Consider the following 13,357-nt stretch of genomic DNA (forward strand, 5'->3'; position numbering starts at 1 on the left):
CCATCTACCCATCGCCAGAAAACGGAGGGGTGGGAGGAAATGTCCTTGGGCGACTTTGGAAAGGAGAGCCAGAGAAAGAGAGAAGGCTGGAGAGAGAGCACAGCGAGGAGGGCGTTTGCCTTGCACACGGCCGACCCGGGTTCGATCCCCAGCATCCCATAGGGTCCCCCGAGCACCGCCAGGAGTGATTCCTGAGTGCAGAGCCAGGAGCAACCCCTGTGCGTCGCCGGGTGTGACCCAAAAAGCAAAAATAAATAAATAAAAATAAAGGACAGGGGCTGGAGCATAGCACAGGGATAGGGCGTCTGCCCTGCACCTGGCCGACCCGGGTTCGATCCCCAGCATCCCATAGGGTCCCCCGAGCACCGCCAGGAGTGATTCCTGAGTGCAGAGCCAGGAGCAACCCCTGAGCATGACCGGGTGTGACCCAAAAAAGCAAAAAAAAAAAAAAAGGAAGGGGGGATGGGAAGTGACTGTGCGTGTGCGTGTGCGTGCGTGTGTGTGTTGTGTGTTTCTGGGCTCGAGAGTTACACCCAATGCCACACTCGGGGGGCGGGGGAGGGGGTTCGAGGGACCAGAGGATCTAAGCCGCCCTCCCGAGTCAGGGCCGCGCCCGGCGCGCCGAGTTGTCGCTGCGGTCCAGGAAGTGTCACCGAGCGGGGACCCGGGCTGCTCTCAGGCTGCTGTCCGCTGGGCAGGACACGCTCCCCCGGGGGGCTTCGGGGGAAGCCCACCGAAGACGACGCGCGCGCCGGCCCCTAGGGGGCGCGCGCTCCCTCCAGCCCAGCCCAGCCGGAGCCGCGGCCGCCGCCTGGCACTTACCGCGTCGAGGCCCCCGAGCCCGGCCCAGGCGGCGGGCGAGGGCGGGCGAGGGCGGGCGAGGGCGGGCTCGGAAGCGCGGAGACCCTGGGGAATCGGCCGGGGTCACCGGACGCCCAAGGAGAGGACGTCCTCCAGCTCCAGGCCCCGGCCCGGGCAGGCGCTCCGCTCCCTCGGGAAGCGCCCGCTTCCGGCACCTCTGACCCCGGAAGCACTCGCCGCGCCCACTTCCCCACCCACTTCCTGCTCGGGCCGAGCCTCGCGCCAATCAGCGCCCGGGGAAGGCGCCTGCGCGCTGCGCCACGCGGAGCCCTTTGACCCGAGAGCCGCCCCGGCGCCCGCGCCCCTCCCCGTCGGCGAAGATGGCGCTGTCCAGGGTGTGCTGGGCTCGGGCCGCGCTGTGGGGCTCGGCGGTCGCCCGCGGACCCCCCGCCCCTCGGCGGCTGCAGCTGATTCGCCCCGGCCTGGCCTGGGGGGCCCCTGGGTGAGGGCCCGGAGAGAGAAAAGCGCCGACGCCCCGCTCCGAGGCGGGCCGTGCTTGCATGCCCCGACCGTCTCGCTTGCGTGCTGCAAAGCCTTGAGGGTCGCGCCGCCGGGCTCCGCGCCCAGGCCCACCCGGACGCTGCTCCCCGCTTCTCGCTAGCGACGGGGCTTCCCCGTGCACAGTGCCCCTAGTGTCTGCATGGCCCTGTGGCCCGAGTTCATCTCCCAGCCTCCTCTTTCCCGAAGGTTCGGTTTCCCTAGCTGATCGCCTCGACCCCCCTTCTCTCTGGACTCTAGCCTGCTGCTTCCAGCCTCTCGCCTTGCACACTCCAGGGTTTGCCGTCCTGCCTGTCCTCGCCGATCTGTTATTGGGAGGCTCGTTGCTTCTGAATGCAAGATTTTTTTTTTTTTTTTGCTTTTTGGGTCCCACCCGGCGATGCTCAGGGGTCCCTCCTGCCTTTGCACACTCAGGAATCACTCCTGGAGGTGCTCAGGGGACCCTATGGGATGCTGGGGATCGAACTCGGGGGTTCCTCCTGGCTTTGCACTCAGGAATCACTCCTGGTGGTGCTCGGGAGACCCTATGGGATGCTGGGGATCGAACCCGGGTCGGCCGCGTGCAAGGCAAACGCCCTCCCCGCTGTGCTAGTGCTCCAGCCCCTGAATCCCAAGGTCTTGATCTTGGAAGTTTCCGGTCTCTGCACACATTCTCGGAGGGGTGGTGTTTTATATTCAGGACTTTAGGGGCCTCCAGGACTAGATTCTAGAGAGTCTCTTTGATTCTTTTTTCTTGCAGGTCTGCAAAGATCCACCTTTCTCCAAAGGCAGATATGAAGAGCTTGATCTCTTACGTGGTGACCAAGACTAAAGCGATTAATGGGAAATACCATGAGTTTTTAAGCCGTCGTTTCCCCCGCGTTTATCTTCTGTACACAATCTTCACGAAAGGTAAAATCAGAACTAGAGTGGGGATCCCTTGAAGCGCTCCTGGGCAGTGTCAGAGACTAAGATCAATGGCACCGGAGGGACTGGAGACATAGCACAAGGAGTTGGAGCCTTTGGGCACAAAGTCCCCCAGCCCAGAGCTAGTCAAAGTTGCACCTGAGCACCACGAGGTGGGGCCCCAAAACCACCGCCACCAAAACACAAACAGAGACAATCGTTTGCAGATTGTGCTATAAGAATGTGAACTGGACAGTGTTCCGTATTTTAAGTGCTTGATTACTCAGAGTTCACACATTTGAGATTGTTATGCAGTGAGATGAGGAAAAAATTCTTATCAGCACTAAGGGATTACATAGATACTTTTGTTCTTAATTGTGCACCTGATTGAAGTAGAAATTTTTTTATTATTCACAAGGCCAGGGATATAGACCTGCCCTCTGATACCAGTTGGCTTGACTCAGAAGAAGGATGAATGAAGACTTATCACGTATATTCTAGATAGCATGTTTTGGTAATAGAACTATGTGCACTCAGTTTCTGCGTGTTTTGGTTCAAATCATATCTCTTCTAGATGCTATGAGATAGAACAGTGTCTGCTGTCCTGTCTGGAGCCATCTGCTGGGTTCAAATCCCCGTTTGTCCCTGTTTGATTGGACTATTTAATCTGAGTCCCTGGGTTTTCTCATTTGTAAACTAAGAATAATAATAGAACCTATCTGTTGACCACCTAATTGTGAAAGTTAAATAAATCAATGCATGTAAGTTACTTTGGACCTAATACCTAATTAGAATTGGTAATTGTTGTATAGTAATTAGTATACACTATATGTTCATTATAACACCAATTATAGTGAACATTGTCAGCTCCAAGTATTGTATTTATTACTAACTTGATACTTTAAGTAAAATGCTTATCCTTAGCACTAGAGATAGTAACGAACCTTTTGTGTGCTCCAAGCCTTTTGAGCTCCAAGGCTTATAATAGGAGGAGTGACAAACAGCCCAGAAGGCATTTTAATAAGACATTTAGGGTGCTGGAGCAATAATTCAGTGGGTATGGTGTTTGCCTTGCATGTAGCTGACCCGGTTCGATTCCCAGCATCCCATATGGTCCCCTGAGCACCTCCAGGAATGATTTCTGAGTGCAAAGCCAGGAATAACCTCTGAGCACCACCAGGTGTGACCCCCGCAAAGAAAAAAAAAATATATATATATATAGACTTTTATTATAGGACATTTTAACCACATAAAAGTAGAATAATATGATTAAGTTATTTGAGTTCCAGCATTTATCAACTCATGGCCACCAATCTTTTTTTTTTTTTTTTGGGAATGGAATTTGGGGCTACATTTGGTTATGCTTAGAGTCTGCTGCTGGATTTATATTCAGGGGTCACTCCTGGTGGTACTTGGAGGATCTTTTGGTGCTGGGGATTAAACCAGGGCCTGCACTTGTAAAGTCCACACTCAGCCTATTGAGCTGTCTCTCCAATCCTGTGTTCACCATTGTCTCATTTAGATTTTTTTCTTTTATATTGTTTTATATTGTTTTATATTTATTTTCATTCATAAATGTAAAAGCATCTGTAAAGACCAAAGTTCTAATTCCATGTAATAATTACCAGAGAAAGGAGATTTAAAATGTGGTCAGAATTACGTTGAATTAGAGTAATTATAAAAGTATCTTGGAAATAAAACACAGGATGGGGCAGAGTGATAGTGCAGTGGGTAGGACGCTTTCCTTGCACACCACTGATCTGGGTTTGACCAAAATGGCACCCCACATGGTCCCCCAAGCCCTGTCGAAAGTAAGTCCTGAGTACTGTTGGGTGTGACTCAAAGATCAAAAGATAATAAAATAAGGAACAGGAAAATAGCTCAGAGGAGTGGAGCACCATACCTACCACGCCTAAGGCTCCACATTTGATGCCCAAATTCTGCCACGTTTTGCTTTGGGAGACCCAGCACTACTGGAGAGGCTCTCACCCAGTTTCTTAAGTTAAAAAGAAAAATGTTGGGGCCAAAGCAATAGTACAGAGGGCAGGCACTTGCCTTGCATGCAGCTGGCCTGGATTCAATCCCTGGCATCCCATATTATCCTCTGAGCCCCACCAGGAGTGATCCCTGACCTCAGAACTCAGAGTAAGTCCTGAGCACTGCTAAGTATGACCAAAAATTTTTTTTTAAAAAGTTAATATCACATTAGATTTTTGTTAATATCTTTCCTTTTTTTTCCTTTTTTTTTTTTGAGCCACACCCAGCAGAGCTTGTGACTACTCCTGACTCTGTACTCAGGGTTTTGCTCTCAGGGGATCTTGTGGTGCTGTGGGTTGGACTCAGGCCTTCTCAGCCAAATCGTGTGCTCAGTCGATTGAGCAACCTCTCCAGCTCTGAAAAGTTATTAGCTGTATTGGGAATGCATAGAGTAAATTAAAAAAAAAAAGACTTAGAGTTCAGGCAGTTGTAATGTTTGTTAAAGAGTAAACGAGGAGCTAGGGACATAGATGCTTTGCATGTGGAGCCCCGGGTTCAATGACCTGAGGACCAGGAGTAGCTCCAGAAAATTGCCACTTGTAGCCCCAAAATGAAAGTAGGGACGGGCTGAAAAATGTAGCACAGTGATAAAGCACACGATTCGCATAGAAGGGGGCCTGGCTCAATCCCCTCATCAAAAAATGAAATAGGGCCTGGAGCAATTACACAGCGGGTAGGCCATTTGCCTTGCACACCGCCAAATTGGGTTTGATTCCCAGCACCCCATGTGGTCCCTCAAGTCTCTCAGAAGTGATCCCCTGCTCAGAGCCAAGAGATAGCCCTGAGCAGTGTTTTGACACCCCTCCCCCCCAACAAAGGAACAGAGAAGCAAACAAAGAAAAGAGAAATAAGAAGTGAGTAACGAGGGGGCTGGAGAGAAAGTACAGCAGGTAGGGCACTTGCTTTGGACACGGCCAACCCAGCTCCGATCCCCGGCATCCCATACGGTCCCCCAAGAACCAACATGAGCGATCCCTGAGCTCAGAGCTAGAAGTAACCCCTGAGTACAGCCGGGTGTGGCCCGGAAACAACAAAAATCGTAAATAAGGAGGAGACCGTTTAGAGTAGCTCCTAGAAGCCAGCATTGGAAGGAAGACAGGATGTACTGCCTGCAGAGGGAGTAGAGATGAGAAAGTAGAGACGAGAAAGGAGACAGGGCTTGGCCTCACAAGCGTTGCAGGCCTCGTGTGAAGCTTCAGTCTGTGGCTGGGAGGCACAGGTGAGCGCATGTGGGGGGACACAAGTAGAGAATTGGGGGAAGATGCAAACTGGGATAACATCACACTGTGTCCTCTACTTTAATGAGGCAGGATTGCAGATGTTATGGGCTGATGCCAAAAAGGCTAGAAGAATAAGGACAAGTATGTGGAAGCACAATATAAAGTTTCATCAACTTTCATACCGGGAGATGGAGCATTTGAGACAGGTATGGGCCGGAGGCAGATGTCAGAAATTCCTGGTTGAGGTAATCGAAGTTAACCAAGCTCTCAAGTTTGTGTTCTTTTCTTCCTTGCTCATCTTCTCTCGAGCTTTTGCCCTTTGCTTTGAGGTCAGGGGAACGGACAGAATGAGAGTCAGTTGCAGTTTTGAGTTAGGTTCAGAGTGTGGCCCTTCTCAGTAGAGTTCCGTGGTCTCTACGCGCTTTCTGAATAAAAGTCAGGGCCACTGTCCATCTTCTTTCTGAACACAGAAAACCCTGCGACAGTCCAAAAGGCATCAAGTGGGGAGGGGGTTTAGCTCAGTGGTGGAGCATTTGCCTGCCTGTGGGATGTGAGGTTCAGTCCCCAGCATCAAGAAAGGCAACAGAAAAGTAGTATGTGGTGGTAAGTAGATGGGCAGTTTTGAGACCGAGTCAGATTTCTAGGGCCCATTCTTCAGATGAAGAGGCGTTCACCAAGGGAACTGGTAGAATGTGAGGCCTCATACTAGACGTTTCTTGGGGATCAGAGGAGAACAAATCAGGTTTCTGCCCTCAAGGAACTAAGCATCCAGCAGTTGACAGAAATAACCGCAATCCCTTTCTCAGCTGTAATAAAGGTTATTGTGCAGGGGAGGGTGGGAGGAGGAAGGATTTTTCACTGTGATCAGAACTGATCCGGGTTAAAACTGCTTTTCCGTTTGTTTCCACTCAGTTTCGTCGAGACATCACCAAGTTCCTTTTCCTAGGTATTATTTCCGTTCCACCCTTTGCCAACTACCTGGTCTTCGTGTTAATGTGAGTACAAACTGCCCCCTTACGTATTCAGCATTTGTGGGTTGTTTTAAAAGTAACATAATTTGGGGGGGGGGGGGGCTGGAGTGATAGCACAGCGGGTAGGGCATTTGCCTTGCACGCGGCCAACCTGGGTTCGATTCCCAGTATCCCATATGGAGTAACTTCTGAGTGCAGAGCCGGGAGTAACCCCTGGGCATCACTGGGTATGACCCAAAAAAGAAAAAGAAACATGATTTTTTTAAGTGTTAAAAAATGAATTGATTTTTTAATATTATTTCTGTACAGAAGCCAGGTAGGGGTTATCAAGCTTCTAGTCTTTTCATCAGTCTAAGGATTATCAAAAGCGTATGTTAAGATTATCAAAATGTCCCTGGGTCACGGGACATTTGTGGATATTGGTGACCCAGTCTTTTCCTAGCTTGTGGACACTCCTGTACAACAGGAGATAAGATAATGACTCTGGGTCTTGCGTGTCTGATGCCCTAGATTCGATTCCCATCACAGCAGGGTTCCTCGAGCACCAAGCCTGGGTGTAGTTTAAAAGCTAAATTATCATTTGTGGCCAAAACAAAAAAATAATAACCTTTTTTGTTTGACTTTTTGTGTTGCGCCCAGTGATGCCTGAGTGTTACTCCTGGCTGTGCAGTCTGGAAATACTCCTGGTGGTGCTGGGGAACCATATGGGGATCAAATTTGCGTTGGTCACATGCAAGGCAAATGCCCTCCCTGCTGTATTGTAACTCTGGCCCTACATAATGACCTTTTTCCTCTATCCCTGGAGGGAACAGCCCACCCTGAGAGACAGCAATTTGGGACAGATTTCTTTCTTCAAGGGGAAAAGAAAAAATGAATTTCAGAGCAGAAAGTGGCTCAAAGGACCGGAGCACCAGGTTCATTCCTGAGTACCAAATGGTCCCATCCCTAAGCACCTCCAGGAGTGCTTCTCCCCAAAGTAGATTTCATGTTCAGATTGTGTGTGTGTGTGGGGGGTGGGGGTGTGGAGGGCATATTCATTGGTGATCAGGGGCTTTTCCTGCGTCCCAGCCCAACACCTATCCCAGCGGGCTCGGGACTATATTCAGTGCTGGAGATGTATTGCAGGGTGACTATGCTCGGCCTCTACTTGTTGTCTACTATCTAAAAGAGGAGACTCTCAGGTGCCGGAGAGATAGTACGGCAGTTAGGGCACTAACCTTGCACATGGATGGCTCTGGTTCACCCTCTGGAACCCATATATGGTTTCCCATACCCCACCAGGAATAATCACGGAGCAGAGAGCCAGACTGAAAGCCCTGGGCACTGCTGGCTGTCACCCCCAAAATTACAGATTAAAGAAAATAAAGAGGAGACCTTTAACCTGTGGCCTTGCATGTTGGTGTCTATTCCTGTATAACAAGCTGTCACTTAATAGCTTAGAACAAGCACCACTTCCTGAGAGAGTGGGTCCAGGTTTGAACACAGCTTGCATTACTGATTTTTCTTTACTACAGTATTAGCCAAAGTCACCGGGTGATACTGAGCTGGTGAACAAACTAATTCGGAGAGTCTAGGACTAAGAGAGTCTCGTCTAGGAGTGGGGCGTTAGCAGGGATGGCTGGAAGACTAGAACTTTCCCAAAGCCTTCTTGTGGCCTTCTTCATAGAGAGGCATGAAGATAGAGGAACTTTTTCAGCTCTGGGTTCAGAGTGATTGTTCCTGCAAATGAACCTGGACCCTTAGGGGTTGTGGGGACAGCTTAGTGGTAGAGCCTGTCCTATAGGCCTGAGGCTACCACTTCTAGATAAATTCAGGTCCTGACACCAGCCCATATGCCAAGTGCAACCCAGGCGACACTGCTGTTTGGGATCCCAGGTGCTGCCGCAGAAGCGCCCCCATCTCCAGTACACTGCAGCCAGATGCGTAGTAGAGCATCTCAGTTCCCAGGTGCGGCCACCAGCCCACTCCAGACTCTGGGCGAGCCCCTCAACCGAGACTGTGACCCCACTCATCGCACAGCAACAAAGGCAGGGCAGTGGGATGCGGGTGGGGAGAAAAGACTCTGTACTTATAATCTAGCCTCAATGGTCACAAAGGCTCACTTCTCTGTCCTAACGGTTACGTCGGTCACCCAGATTTTCTCAAAGGGGGTTAGACCTCCCTCGTCTGAACTTGTGAACTTGTTCACAGCATACATGTGGACAAATGAATTAAAAACATTTGCTGTTCCACAGACTAGATACACAGGACTGTTCTACAGTCCGAGATTGTCAGTCTCACAGCCACTGTCAAGCTCCACAGCTCCGACCCAATGTTTTTCCCACAAACTGAATCTCAGAGGAGTCGTGTTCTTAGACTGCCCCGGGCTAGGCTACTCCTCCCGTTTCCCGTCACATAACCTCAGTGTAGGACATGAAGTTACACTGCAGTATGAAGTTGACCTTGGTCTGGAACTCATTATGAAAAAGGAAGGAGTAGGGTCAGGTGTCCATCTCCTTCCTCGTCTTCCTGTCCACCAGTGCATTCTTGGCACGGCTCATGTTGAAACATGCCAGTTTGACTTTTCATTCTTTTGCTCTCAGGTACCTGTTCCCTAGGCAACTACTGGTCCAACATTTCTGGACCCCAGAGCAAAAAATTGATTTCTTAGATGTCTACCATGGTCTTCGGAAGGAATCTCACCCAGAAGTCCTTCGTTATTTAGAAACGATCGTCCCTCTCATCTCTGATGCAGGACTCCAGAAGCACATGACAGAGCTGTGCACCAAGGTATTATCCCTTTATCCCTTTGTGCAAGTCACAATCTTGTTAAATCCATTTTGCTCCAAAACTGGGAACAAGGGCTAGTGGGCTCTTCTTAAACCCACCGGTTTCTTACCTCTCCCAAGATGAAGCGTGGCACCCACCCCACAATCCATGAGATCCTGGCTCTGAGAAAGTGTTTCTCGAACCCTCCTCTGGGCATGGACCAACTCCAGGCTTTCCAGATGGTGAGTACTTTTATCTTCCACAGCGGAATTCAGCTTTGGGTCTTTGCTTTGGTAGCATTTTGTTGACCTTCTCCTCCTGTTTCACAGAGAGCCTTAAGTCGTGCCATGCTTCTCACGCCTTACCTGCCTCCTGTCCTGTTGAGATATCGTTTGAGGACTCACACCACGGTGATTCACCAGCTGGACAAGGCTCTGGCGAAGCTGGGAATCAGCCAGCTGACAGCTCAGGAAGTTAAATCGGTAAGAGCCTGATTGCAACCTTCGTGGGCTTTTGAGCCCACAGGGACTGGGAGTTTGCAGAGTGCTCCTAGTCTGACTTGTTACTGCAATGGTGTGCAAACTGTCTGTCTCTCACTTTACTTCCAGCAAACCTAGCTAGTGGGAAGAAAGTGGCAGGATTTGGTCATGTTTACTTTGCACTGACCCTTCAAAATCTAAGAACGCGTGAATTTATTTTTCTTTCTGGGTCACACCCAGTGATGCTCAGGGGTTACTCCTGGCAGTGCTCAGGGGACCATATGGGATGCCGATCATCAAACCAGGTCGGCTATGTGCAAGGCAAAAGCCTACAACTGTACTATCATTCTTGCCCCAAGAACACTGAACTTCAGGCTAAGAGTCTATAAGGTTCTTTCCTTCTCATTGTGTTCATAATAATTCAGCTACCACATGAGGGGTTTCTTTGAGGGTGGCATTATTACTTACTTAAGGAGACTTGGAGTTAGCTACAGATCTATGACTGCCTTAACATCCTCATTCTATAATTCCTGTGGACTTTTTCTCTTCTGGGTGATGCAGGCTTGTTATCTTCGTGGCCTGAATTCTAACCATATTGCTGAAGAGAGGTGTCGAACTTGGCTGGGAGAGTGGCTGCATATCTCCTGCAACCTGAAAGGTAAGGCAAACCCCGTGGCTATGTCACTGGAATTTTGCAGCTCACTTTGCACAGTGTTTGAAGATGATTCTGAGTTACAGTGGTGAGGCAGGTGATGGAGTAAACTGTAAGGCAAGAGGAAGGAGAGGGCTGAAGTGATAGCACAGCAGGTAGGCCGTTCGCTTTGCACGTGGCCGACCTGGGTTCGATTCCCAGCATCCCATGTGGTCCCCCAAGCACCACCAGGAGTAACTCCTGTGCAACTCACACCAGGTGTGACCCATAAAGCAAAACAACAACAACAACAAACCCAATAAAAATAAAGGCAAAAGGGAGGAGCTGGTACAGCAGGTAAATTTACCTTGCACATGGCTGACCCTGATTTGATCCTCAGGGTCACTTGATCCGCATTGGTTTTCTGTGCACTGCTAGGGGTGATGCTGATGCACAGAGCCTGGAGTACTCCTAAGCACCTCCAGGTGCGGCCCCTGAAAAAATGACAGGAAGTAGTGGAAATTGTGGGTGCAGGAAAATGAAGCAGTCTCTGGGCTTTGGCACGCTGACAACTGTTCTATTATCAGCAGTTTAGTGACATCTCTGTCCTCTCTGTACCAGATGCCCCAGTGTACCCTCATGCTAGTTCTGACCACCAAAAATGTCTCCCAAAAAGACTCCCATAAGTCGGGAGGCCGTGGGGAATCTGTTTGTCCCGGTTGAGGAGCAGTGGGGTGAGGGACATTCAAATTCAAATGAAAAAGATACGGTTGACCGAATAAAAAGTAGGTGAGCGTAGTAGATATTAGTTCTTCTTTTTGTTTTGTTTTGTTTTGTTTTGATTACGTTTTTGGTTTTTGTTTGAAGCCACAGCCAGGGGTACTTGGGGCTTACTTGGGCGCTGCACTCAAGAATCGCTTCTGGCAGGGCTCAGGGCACCATATGTGGTGCTAGCGATGAAATCCTGGTCAGTCATGGGCAAGACAGACCCTTCACTGCACACGATGTCTATTGCCCCTCTTTTCTTCTTGAAACTTGTGTAGCCATTGGTGTTTTCTAAGCCTGTGAATATCAGGGCAGACTTTCTCCCCAGTAATCTCCTTGAAGCCTAGAAACATCCCCAGAGCATCTAATTCTGCGAGTAGAATCCCTGAGGTAACAGTGATATTTAGTACCTTTGCCATTTCTTCATTTTCTGCTGCTGTCACATTAGAAGAATGAGAATGTTGGGGCTGGAGAGATCGTACAGGTAGGCGCTTGCCTTACATGCCGCTGACCCGGGTTTGATCCCTGTCCCAGTATAGTCCCCAAACACCGCTAAAAGTAGCTGCTGAGCTCTGAGCCAAGAATAAGCCCTGAGCATAGCTGGGTTGACCCAGCCCTCCCCTTCCTCCCTCCTCCCTCCTCCCTTGAATAAAGAACAAGGATGTTAGTGCCAGAGAGTAGTACAGTCAGAAAGGAATGTGCCTTACACATGACCAACCTGGGTTCCGTTCCTGGTACCACATACAGTCCCCTGAGCACTGCCAGTTGTGACCAAAACAGAAATAGGGATGGTGTGAGTGGATCTGGTGGGAGGGCAGAAGCGTTTATGCTGGGACGGGCCCAAAGCAGGGGACACAGCCTACGGTCACACGGCCCTTCCCCTGGCTTCCACCTCTCATGTCAGGCGGCTGAGGCTGGCTTCCCTGGCCAAACCCTTACCACTGACGGTCTTTGCAGAAGCCGAGCTGTCCCTCCTGCTGCACAACCTGGTCCTGCTGTCCACCAACTACGCGGGGTCGAGGCTCTGAGCAACCGTAGCGTGGAGGCGCTGTCCAGTCACCGAGAGCAGCAGCGCAGGCCAGACGGCACCGACCACTGAGACTCTGTGTCTGCCCGGTGTGCGGGAGGCAGAATGGGCGTCCCCAGCCGGCGGCCTTCTGTGCAGGCAGGAACTGAAGCCCCTCCTGCCCGGGCTGGGAGTTCCAGCCGCTCCCCTCAATAGCAGTCGCTGGCAGCGGCCTCTGAAGTGGGCTTTGACTGCGATGTCTGGGGTCGGGTCTCCGGAAGGGAAGCTCTGCCCTGCCAGGGGGTCCTCGTGTGTTTAGGACTCGCCACTGCCCACTCTTTACAGCTGTTTGTTACAGGTGGCCGAGGCCTCTAAGGGAACAGCACCACCTAAAGGGAGCTTTTCCATCGACGCATGGACTCAAGGGCTCCCCACATCCTTTCTGATATGACCAAAAATACGAGTATTTGTCTCCACTGTACTAAACCACTCCCTTTCTTTTTCCAGTCCTGTAAACATTTTAGTAAATTTTTTGTGCGTGAACTTAACATTCTAATGTACTATATAAAGGGAAATTCAAGGACTTCTTGATTCCTTCCCATTATTTATAGCCTTAACTGCCTCCCCCTCCCATTTTCGTTTTGGGGGTGTGGTGCAACCCTTGTGGGTCGTGCACTGTTAACTCACTCTGTAACGCGGCAGTCCACTGGACCTGACGGTGGGCACCACCACTGAGCTGTGGATCAAACCTTTAAGTTACTAAATTACTGCCCAGCCTGGGAGACCAGGACGGGTCTGCTTCCAGATACTAAGTTGGATTTGTGTATGTGGACATCCGTGACTTAGAGTAACTTATTTTAAACGCATGAAGCACTGTTTTTAAACCCAAGTAAAAACCACTCAAACCACTTGCTGGAAATTACTTGTGCTCACTCTAATCATTTTGCTAATAAGGATCCTGTTACAAGACTGAGATATGTGGTTGGACTGGAACCTTCTGATGGGTACAAGTTAGGAAGGAACAGAATTCAAATTCATCTCTGCTGAAATTTATGATGTTAACTAACAGATTTTCCTATGTATTTCAAAAATGACGCTTAAGGGTTAGGAGTATAGAGGGAACAGTGTATGCACAAGTCAAGCTCTTGATCCAAAGGTAACGTCGTCTTTTCCTGCTTCTGCTGTTAACATTCATTTTTACTGACCTCGTTTTTTTCACGGTGCTGGAGAAGCATCTTTACCGACAGCCGAATCGT

At 49.9% G+C, this 13,357-nt stretch overlaps 1 protein-coding gene across 2 annotated transcripts; it reads left to right on the top strand.

The window, feature by feature from the left end:
- The first annotated feature begins 1,181 nt into the window (after positions 1-1,181).
- Positions 1,182-13,357, top strand: LETMD1 (LETM1 domain containing 1). Of its 2 annotated transcripts, XM_056120223.1 has the most exons (9): positions 1,182-1,303; positions 2,099-2,250; positions 5,592-5,707; positions 6,414-6,496; positions 9,055-9,241; positions 9,361-9,462; positions 9,550-9,702; positions 10,261-10,357; positions 12,053-13,357. In XM_056120223.1, exons 1-9 carry the CDS (start codon positions 1,182-1,184, stop codon positions 12,121-12,123), a joined length of 1,083 nt encoding a protein of 360 aa, XP_055976198.1. In that variant the 3' UTR covers positions 12,124-13,357. The 2 variants fall into 2 exon arrangements, with proteins under 2 accessions (XP_055976198.1, XP_055976199.1); XM_056120224.1 differs by lacking the exons at positions 5,592-5,707; positions 9,055-9,241.

The sequence above is a fragment of the Sorex fumeus genome, unplaced genomic scaffold (genome assembly GCF_029834395.1).
Source record: "Sorex fumeus unplaced genomic scaffold, SorFum_2.1 ptg000042l, whole genome shotgun sequence".
Classification (NCBI taxonomy): Eukaryota; Metazoa; Chordata; class Mammalia; order Eulipotyphla; family Soricidae; genus Sorex; species Sorex fumeus.